A 24,420-nucleotide genomic window follows, 5' to 3' on the forward strand; every position below is an offset into this window, starting at 1 on the left:
CTTGAATTGATCTAGTCTCTCTGTAGGCCCTTGTAACACAGGAGATGGATTTTTCAACTCCACTGCCCCCCTCCCCAGGCTAGTTCCCCACCCTCCCATTGCAAGTGTCATTCCCAGGCTTGCTGACCTGCACCGTGCTAGTCGCTGGGTTTTTCTGGCCACGCTGACCTGCGACCTTCAAGTTGCTTACCTGTGTTTCACATGAGTTGGGTAATTGCACCAGTCATCTACCAGGAGATTTTGCAGGGGCTGGCCTCTTTTTGCAGCAGTATAAGAGCCTAATGGTATAAAGGGGTCTTTTCCCCTTCCCATGCTGGAATCTCAGAGTAACAAAAGAGAGCCTAGTCAGGTTGCAGCATTTCCACTCTCGCTAGACAGAGATGCCTTTCCCTGTAGTCTATTTCTTTCCCCATCTTGGCAAGCCTAACTTTTATGGTCATCGCTGCTCTCCATTTCCTTGATAGGCCTCCTCCTGTCTCACTCATCCCATTGCCACATCCTGTTGCCTCTCCTGAAGTTCAGAGCAAAAAGGGAGAGGGAAATTCTGTAGGAGACACCTTGGGCACAACCCTTCTCTCTTCTTCTCTGCTCTTAGCCTACACCTTCCAGCTTCTTTGGGCAGTGCCAATCCATGTACTTTAGACTGCAGCTCCTGGGGACAGCAGCTACAGAGCACCACCCCAGTTCAGACCCTGGGACAGCAAGCAGGCTGCATTGATGCAGAAACTGCAGCTCAAGCATTAGGTGGGCAGTGGGCACAGGACCTGGCTGGTGTATCGGGGAAGCTCAGCAAAAGCAGCCCCATGAGCATTGCTCCCTGGCCAGCACTTGCCCTGTGTTCCCTTTGGTTGTGTCCTTCTTGGTCTAGACACACATTGTGCCGTGCAAACCCTGTAGCTTGGCTCCTCTGTTAGCTCTTTTGGCAAGATAGATCTTTCTGTTCCTATCAATTCATGGGCATGTGATAGGATTCAATGGAAAGTGAGGTGAGGCTAGTAATTTGACACGACAGCTGATATTGGGCCTAGACTGCATTTCCCACTGGCCAGGGCTTAGCTTCGCAGAGCTTTTAAGAGTATTTTTAGTCCCCAGAAAATAAAAGAGAAACTAAACCTGACTCTGTGTGCTGTCGCCTCTGCATACTCGGCTATTTTTACTTCCGACAGACTCGGCCTGGGTCCAGCTTTTAAAAAAAGCTGGAATTATTTTACTTCCATTAAGAAAAAAAACCCAAAGCCTGATGTTATCTAGTCAGCAAGGGGACATCTGATCCCAAAGTTGTTGGGCAGACGTCTCTCCAAGGGGCATGTCAGAGAAATGCAGGGAGTTTGAACAGATCAGCAGATCAGCTCTCCCACTGCAGAGGCTTGGTGCTGGCACAGACTTCTCTGCAAGAGTGCTTGGAACACGAGTGGCACCCACAGGATGCTTAGAAAACTGACATCCCTACCCCAGGCAAGATGCTGAGCCAAAAAGTCCTGCACAAGTCCTGGCCCTGCCCTCTTCCCTGCTAGGTCAGAGGGGGCTCAGGCAGGCTGGAGAGCTGAGACCGTGCTTCCAGTGAGCTGGGACTCAATCCCTATGGTGGACACCGGGGTCAGATCCACACCTAGGTCAGACGGGGTGCCAGGACTCTTATGCAGGGTCCCTCAAAAGGTAACAAGATTCAATGAACAGCAGCACTTCCTTGCAACACAGGGGAGTGGGAGGAGAGGGGATGTTTCCAGCACAGGTAGCCTTCATTTGTGAAGAAGCAGCTGCTGGAAAAGTAAGTTATCAAGGCGTGGTACTTCCCAAACTTTGCCCTATACTGTTGCATCTCACATTGTGTATGTAAGTCCTCCCTTCTTTACTGCTCTAGCAGCCCCTCCTTGCTGATACTGTCAAGAAGAGGGGTCCAGGAGTGCGTATGGTGGTGACAGTTTTGTAGGATGAGTGCCTTCTGTCCTGGGAACTGGCCAGTTGTGATCCATGTGAGAAATGGGTTTGTGCAGGAGCTGGAAGGCAACTGCTTTCTCTTGCTGCTGTCTGGTCAGGCTGTGGCACCAAATCCTATGTAAGAGTCTTCAGTACAGACCAACTGCGTCTCGTAAGTGGCCGCTGCACCTTGCAGTTAAAGCTCAGGTGGCTGCACGTTTGGTGTGAAATCCACCCTTGGGATTACAGTGTATGTACCACTCAGCCTTGCTCAAGCACTCTCTCTCTCATCTCCCTTCTCCTTACACTCTCTCACTTCCATTCGTATCTCAGTTTACATCCCCATTTCTTTGCTCAGTGCTTTCCTTCATGCTGTTTCTCTGAGCTCACCCACTGCACCTCGCCACTCCATTTTAATGTCCTTTAGCATCCCTCTCAGAGCTGCATTGTAACCAGCCTGCCTATCTTAAAATCAACCACCAAGGAAATCAAAGTAGAACAGCAGGCATTAACAAGCCATCTGAATACCACAGCTCAGTACCAGATCCTGGTTTTTGGCCATGCCCTTTCCTTCCATTTAGATATGACCCATTAGGCTGTCAGATCTTTGGGGAAGGGATTTTGCCATGATGCTTATGTCTGGAGTGTCACAGTCAGGGACTCGGGTTGAAATGCTTTTGTTTGCTGTAGCACCTGCAGATCGCTGCACTCGGCACGTGGTGCTGGGATGCGCTATGTAGGGGTCAGCCTATTCACCAGCTCTGCAGCTGGAGCGATGACAACAGTGCAGAACAGTGGTTCTGCAAATACTGAGTGAAAACATTTGCCTCAAGGAGTGTCACACAGGATGGGGAACAAGAGGACAAACACTTGTTCAAAATTAACAAGCCAAAGTCCTTGGGCAAACAGACCTCTATCTGCTCAGTGAGGGAAGGAGGGATGGAGGGTAAATCTCTCTGCATCTCTCTTATCTTTTTTTAATGCACTTAAGTCCTTTGTGTCCTTATAATCTGATTGAGGGTCCCTAATACTGCTGCAACCTGTGCAGCCATCCCTCTGCCAAGCACTGGAGGATGGCATGCTTCACCTTGGGCGAAGGAAACGAGCTCCTTCCCCCATTTCCTCCCTACCCCTCCCAGTCACCCCCCACTGCTGCTTGTCAAACTGCACGGCGAAAGCATCCTAGAGGGCTGTGTGTTGGTTTCTCCTGGGCTGAGAATGGCATCTCCCTGCACCAATGACATCCTGCCCACTGGCATAAGGGAATGGCCCCCGCTATGGCCCTTCTTCTGCGAGGGTCCTGGGGAGCTGTGATTCAGGGCTGAAGTCCTGCAGCCTGTTCTGGATTCCTCCATAATCTTTGAACACTGTATTCCTGACCCTTTTAATTTTCACACCTAGTTACTTGGTTTACTGGCAGTTCCTGAAAGTTGTGTCTCTTCCTCCTCTCCTGACTTATAGGTAGGTGTCATTCATTCAGCAGAGCATGGAATAGAGGTCTTCCTTCTTAGGAAACCAGGGCACATTTATAGAGGGAAAGAAATCATAGATGGAAATGAAAGTTTCCTGCTTCATCCAGGACTTTATTAGTGCTGTTCCTCAGGGATCTCCCTAGATAATCTCAGGTTTGGGATTCCCTGGCTGCCCTTTCTGAAATCACTCTCTGGAACATGTTGGGGCTCCCAGGAAGGAGTCTTGCCCACAGGCTACCTGCTGCTGGGAATGGAGGTAAAAGAAGTAATGGGCAACATTTTCAGAAACACTGCCATATAATGGAGGAGAAAGGTGGTACTTATGCTTAGGGATGTCAGTGAATTCTCCACGTAGAGTTAGAAACAGAAAATGGGGCAGGGGAAGGAAATCACTCAGTGTGATCTGAGTTCACCTATTCGGCTTCATGTCTTTCTCTCCATCTTCACTCTCTGCTGTCCTCCCATAGCAGCCACTTGCAGCAGCAGTTCCTTTGCTCTGGAGAGCTCCAGGCCTGCTCATTCCTGCTTCTCCTGCTCAATGGGAGTAGCAGGGCTCTTAAAAGGAAGCAGCTATATAGCATTAATAACATCATGCCTATGAGCCCCTGTCCGTACACACCATGGCTTACAGGTAATGCCACCTAGACCTCCATGTGGGTGTTGCTACTGCCAGCGTGATTTTGCTGTCAGACTGTATAACTGAGTGCTGTTGGCCTGGTTGGTGTTGGTTATTCTTGCTGTTGGTACTGTCTGTCAGTCAAGCTGGTTTGGGTGCTCCAGCCGTGAAGAGTATCAGGATCTAGATGTTGTGGCAAGTAACGGTTTCATGTGGTGCAAGTGGGGCTGGTGTGAGGATTACAGTAAAAGCTTTCTCTTTTCCATGACATAGTAAGCAAATGTGGCATTGAAACACAGTGTAAGTGACAGGCATGTGCCTCTTTCTAGGGTAGAATATTTCTCAGCAGACTGCAGGTTTTCTCAGGTGTACAAGTTGTTCAAAAAGCATCACTTCAAAACTGATTTGGAGTGTTTGCTTTTAGTTGTTTGTGTTTATGTAGTGGATTGATTGCAAAATATTAATGGCTCAATGTGATTAGTAAGTGTATCACATAATTGGTTCCTGTGATCAGACTAGATAAAATCATGTGTGTTTTTAAGGAAGTACTTGTATAGTGTAAATTCAAATTTTTATTCTATTTGAATGCTCCTATATTTACCTTGAAAGATTTTTTTTTTTTGCAATAGCTGTTTCTCCCAACAAGACTGAGTTACCCCAATTTCACAAGAACTGATTACCAGAGACCATATGGCTTGCCAGAAATAACTGACAATTGGACAAATATCTATGGCTTTTTTCACGATTTGTTTTTAATATTGTATTTTGTGCTAACACAGCAGTTCAGCTGCTGTTCCTGGTCTATTGATGCTGCTATGGTTTTTTGTATGGTTACAGTCACTGGTGCTTCCCAGTCACTGGGAACTGTTTTCAATGTGCTATTTGCAGTTTGATTCACTGTATTTTGAAAGAGCTGCAACAAATTCTTCAGTGTCTCCCTACTTCAGCTTTATCATTGCTTTATTGTAGCAGAGGTTGTTTCTATTTATTTGGGTTCTACTTTTATTACAGTTGCCTTACTTGATCAAGGCTGAAACATCTTTGTTGAATTCATAGTTCATAATCTATTTGCTATAGGTCACTTTTTTCAAATATAAACAGTGAGAGGTCACAGAACATTTAACTTCTCATTTTTAAGAACAATCTAAAAGCTTATTTTTATAACTGCAGGTTTGATTGACATTTAAAGTCAGTCTTTTTAAAAGCAACATCATCTAGAGGGCATTGAGGTCAGAAGCTTTTCATTTGCCCATCAGATTGATGGTGATTCAAGAGTTTGAATGGGTTAATTTCTGTCTTCATTAATGTTTTGAATAAAAGTAAAGCTCACAGCATCATGGTTAGAGCTGGAGGCAGTCTAGCTGGTATTATCGGGATTGCTGGGTTCAGCTGAGATCTCAAGTGTTTGGGAGAGGAAAGCTCCCTGGTGTGTGGGGAACGTCTTACTTAGCAAATTTTAGCATCCGCATGTCAGGATTCCCTGTGGCACTAAGAAATCATGAGGATTTATCTTGTTTTACCTGCAGGTGTTCGTCTGGATCGAGTCCGTGGAGGCCGTCAGAAATACAAGAGGAGACTGGATTCTGAAAGTAGCACTTATCTGAGCTTACAGATTCCTCCCCCAGCTAAAAAGCCACGTACGTATTGGTCTTGAATTGTGGTCCTCTGAGCAACCACTAAGTTTCTTTCTATTGGTCTCCCAAAATGTACAATGAAGCAGTTGTCACTTCTGATTCCCATATCAGTCACCAGCACTAGGATTTTTTTCTTATGATCATAGTGCAGAGGTAGATTAGGTATGCCTAAGGTGCAGCCCAGGTGCTGTATTCATTGTACCTAGGGTTAAATACTAGACCTTTCCTAGGAGATAATGTAAATCCATTTAGTGATATTCTGATCTTTTCCTGTATGTTTCCAAGCTATGTTAACAAAACTGGTCCCGTGCTGATTTCTTTCTTCCGTACTACCCATAGTTCTCTAAACTTTTCCACATCCCACCGATTATTCGTGCCTCCTCCTCCCCTTGTTGGACCTACCTGAGACAATGGCTGGCAACCTTACAGTAGCTTCCTGCTTTTGTCATCCCTGTACAGAGCTGGTTTGGCATAGGCAGATCACTACAGCTTGTGTAGCTGCAGTGTAGTCTTCTCCTGTTGTGACCAAAACCATTCTGAGGTCCTATGGGCTCTATAGTCCTGTCTTATCCCAGGAAGGTCCTTCTAGAAAGGGCTGTTATGACATCTTATGTCATGAGAGATACAACAACAACTTCTCCTTTGAAATGTGCAGTGACTAAGATCGTCTCCCACTTGCTGGTGGCTGAGCCAGAGAAGATTTATGCCATGCCTGATCCAACCATGCCGGAGAGTGACATCAAAGCTCTGACAACCCTCTGTGACCTGGCAGACAGGGAACTGGTGGTGATCATTGGCTGGGCAAAGCACATCCCAGGTAAACAGGGGGAATTACAAGGGTGTAAGCATGAACAGCAAAGTGAGCTATTATTTATCACTGTGCTTATCAGTTTTGTCTTCAACCAGGATTTCTGCATATAGTGATGGGTGAAAATTACTGTCACAGAAAAGTGCTTGTGGAAGGCTCTCATTGGTAACAAACTCCAATATAGCCTATGGTGTAGGGGCATAAATTGATGACTGTATGTGTGTGTGTGCCCTGGGATTATGCAGAAGGCTTTGAGATGATATGATAAAGTTCTCGGTTGTACCTGGCATTGAGTGGCACGGCGAAAGCGCTTGGTAAACAGCCCTTGGGATCGTATGGTGGACTTTAGTGATTTTTGCACTGCATCAACATGACCTAGGTCTGTTGTGTTTATAGATGAATAAATGTTATGGCAGTGACTGGAGTTTACTGCTAATGACAAGGCAGGTACCCACACTGTCTGTAGCGGGCATTCTTGCCCAGACTCAGGAAAGCTTTTGTCATACTGGATTCATCACAGAACAAGTCCCACTGGGACGGAGGACATACTCACTATTGTCAGTGAATCTCCAGGCTTCTATGTGGACAAATAATGAGCATAACTTATTGGCAATGTGACTGGCCTAGGAAGGCTCAATGAGTGCCTGTACGATTGAGTGACATAGCAAGTGTCTCACACCTGCAGGTAGAATGGACCCAGGCTGAAGGAGCAGGCACGGCCCTCAAGGGGGTTCTGGGGACAAGGATTTGGACTGGGAAGGGAAAATGCCCCCTCTCTCTAGAACCCCCCTGCCCCTGCCAAAAAAAAGATAGGCTGGGTTTGGGTGTGGGGAAGGTTGGCCAGGGAACTTAGGGGATGTCCTTGGGATTTACATGGCTGCTTTCCAAAGACTGCTTCAGACGCTCACTATGAACAGCTCACTAAAGCTAGGAACAGTTCACTACAGCTATCTCCTGCCTTCTGTCCCCCTTCCTTGTGTCAGGAGAATATCTGAGGCTCAGCCACAGGATCAAAGGTTTTAACCCATATTGCATGTTGTCTGTGTCTTCCACTGCATGGGTCTGTGTTCTCTTGCTTTGCTTCTTGGCTTTAAGTTCTTCCTTGTTTGGTGAGGCATCTTAGCATGAGTGATCAGGCAGTTTAGTTCTCCCATGTATTTTGTTTTACTTTGTAGCTCTTCTTTTGGCTTTTTGGTGGCTGCTTCTCTTTTTTCAGAGGGAGTATTTCTCCTGTGACTCGAGGATTAGTGGTTTCCTGGGCTATATGGAATATGGACTGTTATGTGGTGGAACTATGAAGTCTGGAGAAACTTTTTCAGGACAGTGTTTCTGAGTAGAGGTTAATCTCAGTGGTGCCCTTCTTACCCGAGATCTGCAGTATCTGCAGGGATTACACCCATCGCTAGTGCTGGAATTCATCTGGGGCTGATTCATCACAAGTGGGGTTACAGTGGCGATTAGGGAACTCAGCCTGGATTGCTCTACTAACCCAGTACTTGGGGTGTTAACAGGAATGGTTTTAATGCAATGCAATTAGCTGCTACAGCTGTCCAGTGAGGTGCCATTGTATGTTCTTCTAACCTTGGCTATTTCTGTTCGCACAGGGTGCCCTTCTGTAGTTCCCTAGCTTGCGGCTGTGGGATGCTCAGCTCCGCGTTCCTACAGAGTTTTCCAGCCTGCCATGGTGATATTATCCCAGAACAGGAGTATAGTACAGATTACTCCCGTACTGTGAAAGGGGCTCTTCCTCTCCTTTCTGAAAGGCAGGACATACCTGCCACCATCTTAATTTTCTTTGTGTATTTTCCTTTCCTATCAAAGGCCCTGCAACATGGTAACAGTCATCAGCCTGGCACAGTTCAGACCAGCAGCAGTATTATAACAGGACTGTGTGCGCAGGAGAGAGCTCAGGGATTGTTACACAAGGGAGCAGTACCAAGAAACAAACATAATAAAAGACAGTTCATAAAAATGGAACAAAATACCCTATAGTTCTGAAACAAGTATGAAACATACTGAGTTAGGCAGCAAGGGGGCAGAGCAGGGCAGGGCCAGGAGGCTGCCAGGTGTCTAGATTATCCATGCCCCGTATTTCTGCCTTCCAAGGATTTTGAGCAAAACAGGACATTGCTTCCTCTGTGCATGAACTCTTGGACAAAGAGGGATGGAGAAAGGAACAAAAGTCACATATTCCTGCCTTGTATTCGCACTGGAATTAGTAAAGAACAGTGTGACGTTAAAGTCATACCAACCCTTCAGGAACCCAGGTGTCAGCACAAACTTCTACCCCACAGTGTTAGCAAATAAAATCAGTTAAGTTTAAAGACACTCTCCTATGATAACAAGAAAGCATGATTTAATGGTGTTTAGCAAATGTTATTAGCTCAATAGCCTTATTAGCCATTAGCTCAAAAGCCACGCTTAGCCAATGTGGATTTGTCCCCTTCTGTATGAGGCCCCCTCCCCACTACTCACCCTCCCCCCTGTGCTAATTGTCTTTGAACAACATCTACCTTTTCTGCGTGCCTTGATGCAGGGAGACAAGACTTCTCTCGAGGGGTGACGATGAAGGCTCTCCCAGGGTAGCTGTTGTGCTGTTCTCACTAGGAAGACGATAGTACTAGCAGAGAATGAAATATGGCAAGTGAAGTGACAGCAGCTGTGTCTGGAGTGGCCTCAGATCCTATAATTACATCTCCCTTTATTACCTCTGCTAATGGCCCTCCAGGATGACAGAAATGATAATAAATTAACAGATTATGAACTCCACTTGCCACAAATTATGTGACTTTTTTTTTTTTTAATTCTGGGAGCTCCCACTGCCAAACCACTGAAATAAAAAAAAAACCAACACAAAAAATAAAAAACCTGAATGTCACATCAGCTATTGCAAATAAAGCAGTTTTTCTCAACCTGCACCTGGGAAGGAGGGAAGCATGCATGCAGCTCTGTGCTAGAGACAGAGGCTCCTCTTTTGGGAGCCTAGGGATAGCAGTGGAGCATTCAGCACCTTTCAGGATCAGACCCAAGATAAGCAGCAACAGATCACTAAGGGCACTTTCTGGATGCTGTGCCATGAAACAGCTCCGGAATGCAAAAGGGCTGGATTCTAGCAATTCCTGGGAGCTGTAAGATGGCGAGGCAGTTGAACTTCACAACTAGAGGTTCTCCAGTGTTATAAACCTATAATAGCAAGCCTGTGATTTTGGCCAGGTGAAATTAACATTTACCTTTCCTGATCTCAAGTTTTATAGCATGGGAGACCCCAGGTTATATGATCTTCCCTTGTCTGTGCAGACTGCAATGATACAGGCACAGTCCTCCAGCCCTTGCATTCTACATGTGTAAACACTGGAGGAAAAGGGTCCCGATTCTGTCAGACGTTTCAAGTCCAGGTTTGGCACTGCAGCACTCCCTCCCTCACGCCCGCCTGCTGGAGCTGGAGTCGTTGGCTACCTGGGAGTGCTTCTGGCAAGGGGCTTTTCCAGATGGGTAGGGCAATTGCAGCTGGCTCTTCTGTTCTCCTTGGCATAGGGTAAAGCATGGTCTCTCCTGTGCAGTTCCCACCTGCCATAACTGCCTCTGGGAAAGAGTGATTAACAGAGATGCTAGATGTACAGGCTACTGCTAGGGTTAAGTCAATTTCTCAACTTTATTCTCTAGCAGAAAAGTGTGAGCCATGTCTGTCCTAGATCCTCTCACTCTACTACATGACTGTTTCTCAATCTTTAACAAACTTCGTTGGCAGACTGCAGTGAGGCGATGGCATAACCCCTTTTGTAATCCAGATGGGGAATGAAGATACAGAAAGGCCATGTGACTGACCCAGAAACTGGACTTAAGGCAGCATCCTAAATGCTAGGCTGTTCTCCATGGTCAGAGCTAGGAGAGGGGTGACCAAAGGAGAGATTCCAGGAGCTAGAGACTGTGACAGTGGCTGTGCACAGCACCATTATCCCCGTCTCAGGGCTAATCTCCTCAGTTCCCTGTGCAGTAAGCAGACCTGGGAAGACAGGATCCCAAGCCTTTCAGCTGCATCAGCCTGCACTTGGACTCAGTCAGGAGGACTGCATGCAGGAGCAGCACAGTACTGACTGCAGGAGGTAAGGGGCAGAAGGGTGAGGCGAAGGACAAGGCACCCCTGAAGTACTCACAACCTGAGCAAGGGGTGGGATTAACCAGGTGCAGGGCTACATAGAGCACAGGCTGTGCTGTACAGGAATCAATCTCACAGTCATGGAGCTGGATTTGCAGCTCTTCTCCCCAGTAGCCTGGACTCCTCTTTAGCTGTTCCCTCTGGCACTCCTCCCCAATGGTTTATTGATTCTTCCCTCCCACCCACTGCTCCCCTCAGACCTTGCACACACAACACGTGACAGCTGATTGGTATCTGTTAATTAATGTGGCCTGGGGCCTCTTTTCTATTCAGTGGCCTGATAAGGGAAATTGGATGTCCAAGGGCTGCCAGGCCATTATCACCCTTTGCTTCCCCTGGCAACACAAACACAAAACATGGCGTAGTGATAAATAAATACCACTAACCCACCCTTCTGCCTTCCCTTCCCCAGCTGAGATAGTGCAGATAGAAAAAGAGAACCCACAGTCAGTCAATATAGCAATCATCAGCTCTTTTGTTAATTGCCAACTTGATAACAAGAGAAATCAAACGATCATCATGGTGGCTGGCTACCTAGGCCCCGCTGCGGGGCCAAGAACTGTGAGCAGGGAGGGCTGTGGGATAAAGGAGTCCCGCTGAGCCTAGCACACAGCCAGTGGGGCTGAGAGTCTCCTGCACAGAGGCTAATGAGCTCACAGGCCTCTTGGTGAGCTCCGAGGCTTTATAAGCGTCTGGGGAGAAAACTGGCAGGGGAGGCTGGTGGAGCATCACCCCCCGAGCTGAGGGGTGCTTGGGTGTCCCATCCTCTCACAGCCCTGGGAACCTTTAGATGCAAGGAACTGCCAAAAAGCACAGTCCCTGCCTGTCAGTGGTGGGCAGGAGCTGCCTAGATGGGACCAACACACTGTGCTTGGCATCCCTGTCTGTAATGGCTGTTGCACAGTGCCCATCTCCCAGGATCTTTCATGGTCTGGCCTTCAAGGGTACCTGGTACAGAGGACATAACAGACACAGCTTCCCTTCCCATGCACTTTTTTTTTTCCCCTTGAGGCAGACAGTGCCTCTGTGTTTCAGCCTCTCCACTTTCTCAAGTGGGCTCTGGGGCTGTCAGGGTCTATCTCCCGTTGCTGATTGCTCTTTCTGTATTTGAGGAGAATGACTTGGTTCACTGCTGGGTGCTGGTTCCGTTGCTGCCAGGTTTGGCTGTGATTTAGGTACTTGTATGGCACCATAAAGATATTTTTGACACTGGGTAGGGTTGTTGGCTGTGAGATGCAGAAAACTGATGGCGTGGAGCTCAGGGAATGACGAGGAATAGAAGAGGATTCTGTTCACAAATGTATTCAGCTTTTGAATACATTTCGGTGCTCTGTTGTGGCAGGACCTTTTCTCATGTTGGCCAAAATGAGAGATTATGGTATGCTTGTAATTCAGGCCTGTGTCATTCCCTCCTATCCCATCAGAAGCCCTCTCTTCTGCTATCTGGAGCTCTTCTCTGCTCTTTGGTCAGCTGGGGCAGACTAAATAGGCTGCAGTACAAAACTACAGAGGAACAGTGAGCAGGACGATGTGGTACAAAACAGTTGCTGCTATAGAGGAAGCAGAGATCATTGAAAAGAGGTTATCATTAATCTTGGGTTGCCATAAATGCAGTCAGAGCATCAGAACTCCTGTTTGAGGCTGTGGGTGGGCATGGGAGCAAAAAGAAGGGTAAGGTCCACGTGTGCTGATTGCCACAGAGACAGGGTCACTTTAGTAAGCTTTTTTTTTTTTTTTTTTTTTGAAAGCAGCAGGACAATGGAGGAGAGTGCTTGGGGTCAATCCCAGGGAAACTAAGGACCCCTGGCTCCTAGAGGCTTTGCTGCACACCTGTTTGACCCTGCTTGTCTTTTGCCCTGTCAGGGTTCTCCAACCTCTCCCTTGGGGACCAGATGAGCCTCCTGCAGAGCGCCTGGATGGAAATCCTCATCCTGGGCATTGTGTACCGCTCCTTGCCGTATGAGGACAAGCTCGTCTATGCTGAGGACTACATCATGGATGAAGAGCACTCTCGTCTGACAGGGCTGCTGGAGCTCTACCTGGCCATCCTACAACTGGTGCGCCGCTACAAGAAGCTCAAGGTGGAAAAGGAGGAGTTTGTCACGCTCAAAGCTCTGGCACTCGCCAACTCAGGTACAGCCCTGGCCCAGCCAGCCTCACAATCAGGGAGTCAAGGCCCACGCTGTTCTCTGGCCTGGGAGGAAACTAGAGCCTACTGCCCGAGACTGTGCTCTGCCTGTGTCATGCAAATCCTGTCGTGCTTTAAACCCAGCTGGCAACTAAGCACCACACAGCCGCTCGCTCGCTCCCCTCCCCCCCCCATGAGATAGGGGAGAGAATTGGAAGAGTAGAAGTGAGAAAACTGGTGGGTTGAGATAAAGACAGTTTAATAGGTAAAGCAAAAGCCATGCATGCAAACAAAGCAAAACAAGGAATTCATTCACTACTTCCCATTGGCAGGCAGGTGTTCAGCCATCTCCAGGAAAGCAAGGCTCCATCCCACATCATGGTTACTTGGGAAGACAAACAACATCACTCCAAATGTCCCCCCATTCCTTCTTCCTCTCCCCAGCTTTATATGCTGAGCATGACATCATATGGTATGGGATATCCCTTTGGTCAGTTGGGGTCAGCTGTCCCAGCTGTGTCCCCTCCCAACTTCTTGTGCACCCCCAGCCTACTTGCTGGTGGGGTGGGGTGAGAAGCAGAAAAGGCCTTGACTCTGTGTAAGCACTGCTCAGCAATAACTAAAACATCCCTGAATTATCAACACTGTTTCCAGGACAAATCCAAAACATAGCCCCATACTAGCTACTATGAAGAAAATTAACTCTATCCCAGCCAAAACCAGCACACATCCTCAAAGCTCCTCTCTGTCCACAGAGCAGGACTTAAGCTGGGGAGCAGGGAGAAATGCGGCTTGCTGCTGCTAGAGCCCCAGCTGTGCTCTGCCCTGTATTAGCGAGTGGAACCAAGCAGGGATGGGCTGGCTGCTGGTTTCTGGCAGTAAAAGAAAGGCTGTGGAGCCTTTCTCCACTAGCAAGCTGACTCCAGTGTCGTGACTTCAGAAAAGGGCACGTGGGCCACGCCTGCATCCACCTCAGTAGTGTTGGTCAGTTACAGCAAACAGGGAAACCCTGGTCACAATTTCAAATCCCACAAAAAGCTGTGGGGTTGGGGCTGCCTGGTCCTGTCCTGGAGATGTTCAGTGACGACAGACACTGAATCCCCCTTTAACTGGGAGACAGTGTGGATCTGGATGGTAGAGGGTAAGACATGCTGGCAGAAGCCTGATGTTGCCTGTTCTGTTTCTTCTTGTGAAGAGGATGAGAAAGGCCTGGGCCCTCAGCCCAGTGCCTTCCATCTCACTCTGGGGAGGGCTGCAGCCCTCAATCCCACAGACTGTGGGAGACAGAAGAGGTGCTGTGTGCAGCATTGATGTTGCACAAAAGCCAGACGTGTATTTGCTCAGGAGTCCCTTCTGAAAAGGAAGCTGCTAAAGCTACTGTGTGACGAGGGCTCCCTCTACATCCTTTGAGTCTCATTGTCTCGCATCAGATCTCCTTGCCGAACTGCATCATGCAGGTCACAGAATTCACCCTTGCAGCCCAGCAGAGAGTCCAATATCTGTGCTTGGCTAAAGCTGCCTTCCAGAAAGACACCCTGCATGAAGCTGAAGGGATTAAAAAAGGGGGAATCTACATCTTTTGTGGTAGCTGACTCTAATAATTAATTGTTCTTTCAGTTAAAAAAAAAAAAAAAAAGGCACCATATCTTTAACATCAGTTTGCCTGAGTTCAGCCTCCAGATACTGGTCTTTGTTTAGCTGTGTACTATGACCCCAGGTCTTTTTACACCTGACAGCTTGACACGATAAAGTTCCTGTTCTGTAGTTGCATTCCTTGGCTACAGATATATTACTTCAAGTGTAAGCAAGTGGTCCAGAATGCTGTGAGGCTGCCCTACCCTCACCATTTTACACCATTCTGTTCCTCTTTGCCATCCATACTTCTTAGGAGCAGCAATTTAAAAGAAAAAAAAGAAAGAAATTACTTACAGCTCATTGATAAAAATGTTGAGTAGCATCTGGGTTTTTACTGATCCCTGTGGATTTCCACTGGAAAACTCCTCCTTCAGGGATGATTCACCACTGATAGCTACTTTGAGATCTGTCATCTAGCCAGTTACTAATCAATTGAAAGTGTGCTTTATTGATATTGCATAGTGCTAATTTTTTAATGAGAATGTCCTGTGGTGCTAAGCCAAGTGCCTTATAAAAGCCTAAGTCCATTATATCTATGCAGTTAACTTTATCAACCAAACTTGTAATCTCATCAGAGAATGAAATCAGGTTTGTTTGACAAGACCTCTATTCCAAAGTATCGCGTTGACTGGCAGTAGAATCATAGAATCATTTAGGTTGGAAAAGACCTTTAAGATCATCGAGTCCAAGCGTTAATCTAACACTGCCAAGTCCACCACTAAACCATGTCCCTAAGTGCCATATCTACACGTCTTTTAGATACCATCTTCTAAGTCTTAACTGAACGTCACTTTTTTTTTTCCTTTATTTTGTGCTGGTTCAAATCAGGCTAGCATGGAAATTATCAGATAAGACCTAGGAAAATATGTGCATCATTAGAACTTTTCCAGTCATCTTGAATTTCTCAAAAACCAAGACTTGTTAATCATTAATCTGCCCTACATGGGCCTCACCCAGCAATTTTAGAACTCTTAAAGCCAAGGTACACAGCTCTGGGGATTTCTGTGAAGTTTGTCCCTAACAGATGTCTAACATCTTCTTGCATAAACAACAGACTAAGAAGTCTTCATCATCTTCATATAACACAGGTACATAATGCTTCTTTTTTCTAAACAAGACAGAAATACTCACTGAGGACTTCTGTCTCCTCTGCACTGCTATGAATAGTTTAACCATCTCCAGGTGAAAAAAGCCCCCCTACAAATGGTCATTTTTCTTCTATTTCTTAAATATTTATAAAACTTCTTTATTGTCCTTAGCTCTTCCAGCCATGGATTTTCCTCCCATGTCCTTCACTTCCCTTATCGATTTTCTACACTTCATAACTTCTGATTCATATAAATTGCTATCTAGTTCCCTTTTTCAATTTCTCATATATTGCTTTTTTAGCTCTAATTGCTGCCTTCACTTTGCCACTGAACCAGGATGGGCAGATGGCCAAGACTGGCCTCTCTCAATTGCGGGACAGTAGCTTTTGGCGATGTAATCAACTCTGTTAAAGAACCTGCCTCCTGTCTACCAGGAAGGTCACAGGATTAAATAGGGAGAAGGGCTCCTCAGAGAGGCTGAAGTGCTAAGGTAGTGGTTGTGACAGGGTGACAGGACAAGTGCCACACCGGGACATTTATCTTGCCCATGCTATGAGCAGAGACACTGCAGGACCTGAGCCTTGGTGCTGTCAAGTTCTTCACGGTGCAACAGAGGCACTCTCTGCTGATGTTGCTCACTGTGCTTTCAGGACTAAGCCCAGGGTAAGCCTTATGGGACAGTGTATCATCAGAAGTGGAGAAACACTGAGCAAAGACAGAGCAGAACAACCAACACTCATCAGCAGCTTTGGGGTTCTGCTTCCAGCGCTGTGGAGTAAAGAAACCAAGGTAAGGGTCAGGAGGCACAGGCCAAAGCATGTTCTCAGGTGGATGGGAAAAGCCATTCTGACTTCACTGGTTTCTCCTAGTGCAGCTAGAAGTGCAGCTATGTAGGAGCATAATCCACAAAAATCCTGCTTTGTTATTCGTATTGAAACATATGAATGTAAAGCACAAGATCTCGTTTTTCATCTAATTAAAGCCTCTCACAACACACACATAAGGAAGCTAGAACAGGGCAAGTGTATTTTTCTAATGTAACCTTCACTTTTAACCTTCACATTCTTTTAATGTAAGTTATTTTTCTTAGTGTGTTTTTGACATGGAGTAAACTTGCAGAGCCTGCATGTATGTGCTTACAGGCAAACAGCTGATTCCTAAAACGGTAGGAATGCAGACTACCTCTGGGGCAGGCCTCAGCTCCTTTGGGTCAGAGACAGGGTTTAAAGCTGAGCACTTAGATTAGCACCTGTGCTGCCTAGACCTGCTTTCTGCCTTGCCTCCCATATAGATAAATTCCTTAATTTCCCTTATCCCTGCTGGGTGTAATTGCTCGTGCAACCCAGCTTCTAGGGACTTCCCTCTCTTCCATGTAGCCCTATGTATATTGACCCTTTGTTTCTAGGAATTAAAACAAATGAAAACAGAAGTGGGAGCTCACTCGCTCTTCACCAGAGAAGAAGCTGACAATAGGCTGACCTTGCCAGAGCTGTGGCTGATCTCTGAGTCCTCAGTGTAACACACAAAGGACACACCTGCTGGGCTGGCAAAGATAATTCAAAAGAACTCTGTCTTTAGTAAGTGCATTTTAGAGGGCTGAGAAATGAATTCTTAATGCCCAGAGCAACAGGCAAGTTCCAACAATATGATCACCCATTTTTTGACAGAGTAGGGGTGCTGTAGACTTGTTATCCTTCAGAGCCAGCAGTCCCTTCTTAGGCATTCCTAGGTCCTCTTTCCTCAGGAATACACATTGATCAACCTATGTATTGAAGAGCCCTCCAGGTTAGCATACAGCACATGTTCATTTAAGGACATCCTTAAATGTCCTCAACTGGCCAAACCTTATTTCCCCTTTTTTTCCCCAATGCATTTTAGTGCTGAGATGGAGTGAACAAGGTCTGGATCTAGCAAGGGGATGTGTAGCAAATTCTGTACTAACGGGTCCTGTGAGGTCCCTGCTCCTCCTGCTCCTGCCAGAAGCTGCAAGAAAAGAGTTAGGTGAGGAGGCAGTGGGCCTTGTCCATTCTCACACCTGCCCTATACCCCATGCCAGCAGTGCTGGAGAAGGGCTCCTGACGTGAAGCCTGACTTCTAGGCCAGCTGACCCTCAGGGACGTGGTCAGGCAGCCTCCCTGCACCTCAGTGCTCTGACGGCTGTAAAAATTCATAGCTATTGATTTTGTAATTAACAGTTTATCAATGCCATCGACACCAGCTCACTGATGGATTGCAAGGAAATTAATCCTGCAATGTTATTTTATTTTTTGCAGTCAGCTGCCAATTTTGAGCTTCTTTCAGCAAAGAGTGAGAGGGTGGGGCAGGCTTTGATCTTTATTCCCCCAATTCCTCTCCCTGCATACGTCTAGTTATTTAGTGCTGTTAGGTCTCGTCACCTTACAGAAGTCAGGTGGCACAAGGGCACAGTTTTGGGATTCTGTCTACTGTACAGCAGCATCAGTACACAAAACCAGAACACCCACTTTGACCTGAAGCATGGCTCATTGCCTGGTGCTTCTAGCACCCACTGGGATCTGCAAACTCTGATGGGCTGTGATTACTTCTCCCCCTTGTGCCCCTAGCCAGAAGGACATTAAACAGAAAGGCTGGAGGACATTCCTCTCCAGGCTCCAGCTCTTGATACTTCCAGTCTCCAAAATGACCTCTGCAACTTGGTAGGAAACAGATCCCACTCACTTCTCCTGGATGGTGCATGGAAATTTTCCAGAGGTGCTACCTGGCTGGGAGAAGTTGCCAGACTGATTGGCAACATGCTTCTTCCTCCCTACTTTTCAGAATCAACCTCTGTGGCTAGCTCAGGTCACTGTGATGACCTACCAGCCCTTCTTTGAGCTTCTTTGCCTGGTCTCTTGGATACAAAAAGCAAATGCAGCAAGAACAATCCTTCCTCAGTAGGCTTCTTGGAAATACAACCCTTTAATATCCTCTAATTAGTGCATTCCTTCAAAACAGCTTCTTAAACAGCTTTCTTGCTAGACATAATATTTTCCCAACTGTTGTAATACTTTATAAATCATGCATCATAAATAGCACTTACTGTACATGTATCTTATGAAATTCACAGTCTCTAATTTGTGTTGTGCTCTCCATAGAGATGACACATATTTCTAGAGAGATTTTGGCGCTTCAGCCAGCTTTCCTCCCTTTCACTGCTGTCACACTGAGGAACCCATGTCCTCACATTTGTGTTGTATGTGTGTGGGCTGAGCCAGAGCCTTGCCACGCTGCAAAGCCCAGCTGCAGTGGCAGACGGTGCAACTACGTGTGTGTGTGCTGTAGCGTCCCTTTGCTACTGCTTCTGGATTCATTGCCGTGTGGCAGGAATCTTTATCAATGGGTTCAGTATTGATTAAAAGTCTCTGAACAATGAAGACAAGGCAACAGTGTCTCCAGCTCTGTCAGGGTTGTAAGACAGAAGTAAGTATCAGCAAAACGAAAAGGAGAAGAACCTTCAGTGATGCTGTGCCTGGTTAGCTTCTCTAATCTAACCTCTCTGCTCTTTGGTGCTGCCCTCTGTCACCATGACTTACCCACAAGTTTAGCAGCCTGTGTTCAACTCAGGTTCCCCAGCTCGATCCTGAACTGGGTCCATACCAGCTACCTTTGCCTCAGAGACACACCAAGGAGCTGTGCTAGCCTCACAAACCCTGCGAAGCCCTCGGGCAGCTTGTTGAAATCTAACTGGCAGCCTAAAGGCCTTGCAGGAGGTGCAGGTTTCCTTTACTGAAGCAGGAAGCTCCCAGAGCAGCTGCTGGCAGTCTCTGAAAACAGGGGCATATGCACAAAGGTGGGGCTGGCAACACCCCTGGGCACACTGGTGGTGACCTACTGGGGCTTTTCTGTCTTGCTGACACCCTGAGCAGCTGCACGGCAATTAGGCAGTTTAGACAGATGAAGCGCTATAGCAGTGTTAATTATTCTTAATGAGATTGCTCCCAAGCGGCAGCACAGCAGCTGCTGCCCCTTGCAGGGTGACTCTCCCCATAAGGAGCATGGAGGGCAAGTGAATGTGCAAGTCACAAAGGCCCGCGGCTGACCCCTGCACAGCCTTGGGGTGGCTGGCAAAATGGGCGGCACACAGGGCACAATGTGTCACCTACCCCTGGCAACCTTACTGTCCATGCACTGCTAGGGTCAACTCGTTGGGCTGATGCCGAACTTCACAGCAGCAGCACCAACACCTGCCAGCAAGGTGGTTTTTTCCCCTTAAGAAACAAAACAAAACAAAACAACAACTCACACACACACACACAGACAAAAAAAAAACCCACAGAAAAGAAAGAAAAGGAAAGAAGGCATCTTTAGCTTCAGGACCCTAAAGGATTTCCTTCCTCATGTCTGACTTGTCTGTTTGCTGTCTTTTCTCCCTCACCCCAGACTCCATGCACATAGAGGACATGGATGCAGTGCAGAAACTCCAGGACCTTCTCCACGAAGCCCTGCAGGACTACGAGCTGAGTCAGCGCAACGAGGAGCCCCGGCGAGCAGGCAAGCTGCTCCTGACCTTGCCCCTCCTGCGGCAGACAGCCGCCAAAGCTGTGCAGCACTTCTACAGCATCAAACTGCAGGGCAAGGTTCCCATGCATAAACTCTTCCTAGAAATGCTAGAGGCAAAGGTCTGACAGCCCCAGCGCCAGCCAATAGTGGCCGGGGAACAAACTAGAAACAAAGATGCAGACAACGGAGCAATCCAAACAGCAGCAGCAGCCACCGCCGGCTTTTATCTCCAATCATTTATTATGGAAGAATTATTTAATGTCTATCTGTCGGCGTGACTGCAGAATCTCATGTACAGGAGGGGGGAAACTCTTTTAATCAGTCACCTGTTTCTCTTTTTTTTTGTTTTTCTGTGTGGGAAATACCAGAATATGCTCTTGCACTTGTTGAGGCGGTCATCGGGGCTCAGCCCCTCTGAGCAGTGATGCTCTCAGCGCTGTCCAGGCCGCCTGCTCCCCAGCTCCCTCCGCCAGTGCTGGAGGGGGAGTGGGGACAGAAGCAGGAAGAGAGGAAGAATAGAGTCAATATAAACTTTATCTGCTGGTGTTGTGAGGGGTCAGATAGAAAGGGAAGCAGCCAAGGTCCTTCATTTTGTCACCTTTCTGGCTCTAACCATAGAGCAGATGCTCCTTTGGAGAAGAGCGCTGCTGGACCTCTCCTGATCAAAACAGCTGCCTCCCAGGCTCCTCTAGCGACAGCTAAGACTTGTACATACAGGCCCCACTTCTTACTGGGAAAGATGCTCCTAACTGTGTAAGATATTCTGCGACCTTGTACAGTGTGTCATTACGCCTGGCTAGTCCCTCCCATGTACAATCCCCGCAGGCCCCTGAAGAGGTAGGATGTATGTCCCTGAGAGAATGCAAGTCTCCTTTCCCAGATGGCAAGAAAAGAACCCAATGTTACGCTTCAGTGCTGGGTTGACTTGATAATCTCTGCATCCTCTCCTATGTGGTGCTAACTACAATTTTTCCACACTTTTCGCCCCATAGTATATCAAACCTGCCTCTTCAGCTCAGCTGAGTGCCATTCCCCACTTGTTCCTTGTGGCAGAGAACACAAGGCTTTGTCTGCATGGTTACTGCCCAAGTATAAATACACCCCAAACCAGGGCTTTCCTAGACTTCATTAAAGTGATAGCTCTTTGGCTCCACAGAGACTTAAGCTTATTGCCAAATGCTAGTTAGGAATCAAGGGCACTGCTTTTCGGAGGAGGCAGCTCTTGAGCCTGAGAGATTGCTTTTTTTGTGGCAGCCTAGGGAAATAAATTAGAGGGTGGCATGAAACCCCCAAAATCCCAACTACTGTCTTCCCCTGCCTCATCCCATTATCCTCAACAGCAGCAAAAGAGCTAGCATAGATTATACCTGGGCCTGGTAAGAGGTTCTCTTGCTGATGAGAAAGCAAATACCTGACCTTGAGGTGGTGGGAGAAGAAGTGGGGGAATGTTGCTTCACTCCTTTCATGTAACCAGGTTCCTGCTGTCTCCAAGCCCTGGTTTAGATCTGCTGCCTAAGCCGCAACTGCTGCATTCCCAGTAGCCGGAGGGGAATGTGGATGACTGACAAAACTGGCTGTCGGCATTCTCTGAAATTTTATTTTCTAGGTCACTCAGTTTTGAGCCAGCCTGAGCTGATGAAACCCGAATGTATTGTCTGTTTTGTGCTCAGTGGCACGGCAGTAGAGATGAGAAAAAGCCTCTGATCTACATTTGAGACACCACTAGCTCTACTGCCTCTGTTCCCCTCAAGCTTCCATCCCTTCCTGGCTAGCCCAGGAGAAAGGTGGTGTGGCAGGGGAGTAACTTGCCCGCAGCAGGAAGCCTTCCAAACCAGGGTTGAGGCATGTGATCAGGGAGACACTGGGTGCTTGTTTTCTGCTGGAGCAGAATGTGTCACAGCAGGGCTGTCAGTGCTGCAGAACAACGCCCAGGCTAGCTCAGAGTCTGGGGGCACTAACTGATGCTGACCTCTCAGCTCTTGTAGCCAGCCCGCTCCTGGTACTTGAGTTAGTTCAGTTCCATCTCCTTTGAGTTTTCCCTACACTACACGGTTGTAGCTACTCTCATGCATTTTGTACTCGCTTGATAAAGGAACTCAGTCTTGCTTCAGGCACATTAGTAAACCAACAGAGACCTAAGGGGCAGAAGGCACATGGGAGCTGGGACTGCTTCCATATTCACAGTGGTAGCAATTACACAGTGGCCTTGTGCTTTGAACAGATACTTGTGCTGCTCTCCCCAGTTCCCTCCCAGAGGCACCTGGGGAGAAAATGGGAGGCTTTTGGTTGCGCTCATGATCCCTGTACCCATCTGTAACTGAGAGGGACCAAAGTGAAATGCACGCCACTACTATAGAGCCAGCTTGCCATGTGCTGCACTCTGGCAACGCTTTCTGGCTGTGGCATAAATGCTCTCACGAATGTGCTGGATTGCACTATCACCTGTAAGTTTGACTCACTTGACCACTGTTGCTTCCCTGGCAAGTCCCACCCAGCTCAGCCACAGCAGATTGTGTCCCGACCTGCTGTGCAAAGGTAGCTGTCCCAAAATGGGCTGAAAAGATCCTAAGAAGCAATTCTTACTCTGTTGGGCCTTGGCTGGAAAGGCCACTTACAAAAAAAAAAAAAAAAAAAAGGGCTCTTCCAGCTTTGTTGTTTTTGGACTCGGGCCTGCTTTCCAGAACAGAGAGGGAGAACTATCTACAAAACATGATAATGGAGAGCTGCCGAGTTAGCTTCTAGCCCACAGAGACTGCTGGCTGTTTAGAGTAGGGCTATAGTATGGAGGCAACTCCTGCCTTGGCAGAAAAATGTAAAGATACCAAATGCATTTTTTTCCACGACCTTCTTTCTCCATTACAGCTGCATAACTTTGGAGCCCATCTGGATATCCCCCATTGCTTGAAGATAATATGCCTGGAAATGTTTGCATTACTTCTGAAATAGGATGGGAACTGAACCAGACAGTAATTAGCATATATTAATCTCTTTAAGCAAGGAATGCAAACTCTTCCCCTGGAACTGGGACAGAAACACCTGTCTAGATTTAACCCTTAAAAGACTTGTATCATCTTATATTGGGAACCAGGTCAGGTGTCTTGAGTCCTTCAGACCAGTGCAGGAATCACACGCATCTCTTCCCAGTTATTCTGATCTGCTGTGCATCACTAGTACTATCACTCTGCCACAACTGAGGAGCATGTCCAGCTATGCAGTGAGCTGGGCTTGCAGAGAAGGGTAACATCTTCGTGTAGTCCTCTCAGTGCACTTTGAAGTACGAAATGGGGCTTCAGCAACTGCTTAGGTTTTTGAATGCTCACAGTCTCTTACAAAAAGGTCTGGGGATGTGGAAGTTGAGACATGAACTAGGAAATGGGTTCTGGGTCAGTGCTCTTTATGCCATTCATTTGTAATATAGGAGTCACAGAGTCAGCATCATACAGCTGTCCTTCAACATGGGGCAAAAGATGATGGAGCTTGAGCCTTGGGACACAATGGGCTCTATGACTTAAAGAAAAGCAAAGCAAAGCAGTAGAGGTAAGTGTATCAGTGACAGTGAATAAGCACGAAGCCCACATCCAGCAACTATGGTAAGAGCAGCTCCAGCCCCTGATTTACATGTGCGGATAACAGAAACCACGTACCCGTCAGCTACTACAAAAGGCAGTTCTTCCCAAGTGACCAGCTCTTCTGTTTTGGGCACATTCTTCTCTGGGAACAGCAGTGTCTGGCCTGTAATGCAAAACAAATTTCATGGGGATCAATTAAAAGAAAAGGTAAAATACCACACAGAATTAGGTTTCTGGGGAAACTTGGGCATTACACCTCGCAGCAAAACTGTGAAGCTACAAGAAACGCCCCCACAACAATCAGAACCTTGCAGTATTGCTCATGCTAAGGGGGCAGTATTCTTCTCTTTGTAAGCTAAGTCATCTTTTTTTTTTTTAAACTACTACAGATATATAAAATAAAATATGCTGCACCAGAAACATGTAAGCAGCTATTAGAGGGGAAAGTCATTGAGGAAGACCCTAGAATGTAACTTGTTGAGCTTTTATTACCAATCAGAGCTGAGAAAAAGAGCTTCCACTTTGTATCCACAAGCTATAATCAATCATATGGCCAAAGGCCACTCTGTTGTTCTTGTGGCTGGGTTATGTGGAGAAGCCAGAGAGACAGGGGCTGTGAGAATGATGCAGGGAGTTATAGACAGTCAGTGAAATAAACAGTATCTACTTAACTATTATCTGCTCCTAAAAAAAAAAAAAAAAAGAAAAAACCTGTTAAATAAATTGTATTCTTGTGGTACAGGTCATTTCAAACAAAACAAGAAATAAAACACAGAAATGTAAAAACTAACCCAGACAGAGTAATGTTTATTGTGTTTAGGAGCTGCTCCGTTCTGTCCCTCGGGATGCACGTAGCCCCACGGAAGAAGCTGGGGTGGG

At 47.0% G+C, this 24,420-nt stretch overlaps 1 protein-coding gene across 1 annotated transcript in view; it reads left to right on the plus strand.

Annotated features, from left to right (window-relative positions):
• ESRRB (estrogen related receptor beta) overlaps nucleotides 1–20,363 on the plus strand; it is a 41,920-nt gene extending 21,557 nt beyond the window's left edge. Inside the window, exons 3-6 of the mRNA XM_050897541.1 lie at nucleotides 5,532–5,642; nucleotides 6,295–6,456; nucleotides 12,467–12,736; nucleotides 19,853–20,363. Of these exons, the coding sequence (XP_050753498.1) occupies nucleotides 5,532–5,642; nucleotides 6,295–6,456; nucleotides 12,467–12,736; nucleotides 19,853–20,097 (788 nt within the window). The 3' untranslated portion in view covers nucleotides 20,098–20,363. The remainder of the gene's footprint in view (nucleotides 1–5,531; nucleotides 5,643–6,294; nucleotides 6,457–12,466; nucleotides 12,737–19,852) is intronic.
• Nucleotides 20,364–24,420: the final 4,057 nt, after the last annotated feature.

The sequence above is a fragment of the Gymnogyps californianus genome, chromosome 5, assembly GCF_018139145.2.
Source record: "Gymnogyps californianus isolate 813 chromosome 5, ASM1813914v2, whole genome shotgun sequence".
NCBI lineage: Eukaryota > Metazoa > Chordata > Aves > Accipitriformes > Cathartidae > Gymnogyps > Gymnogyps californianus.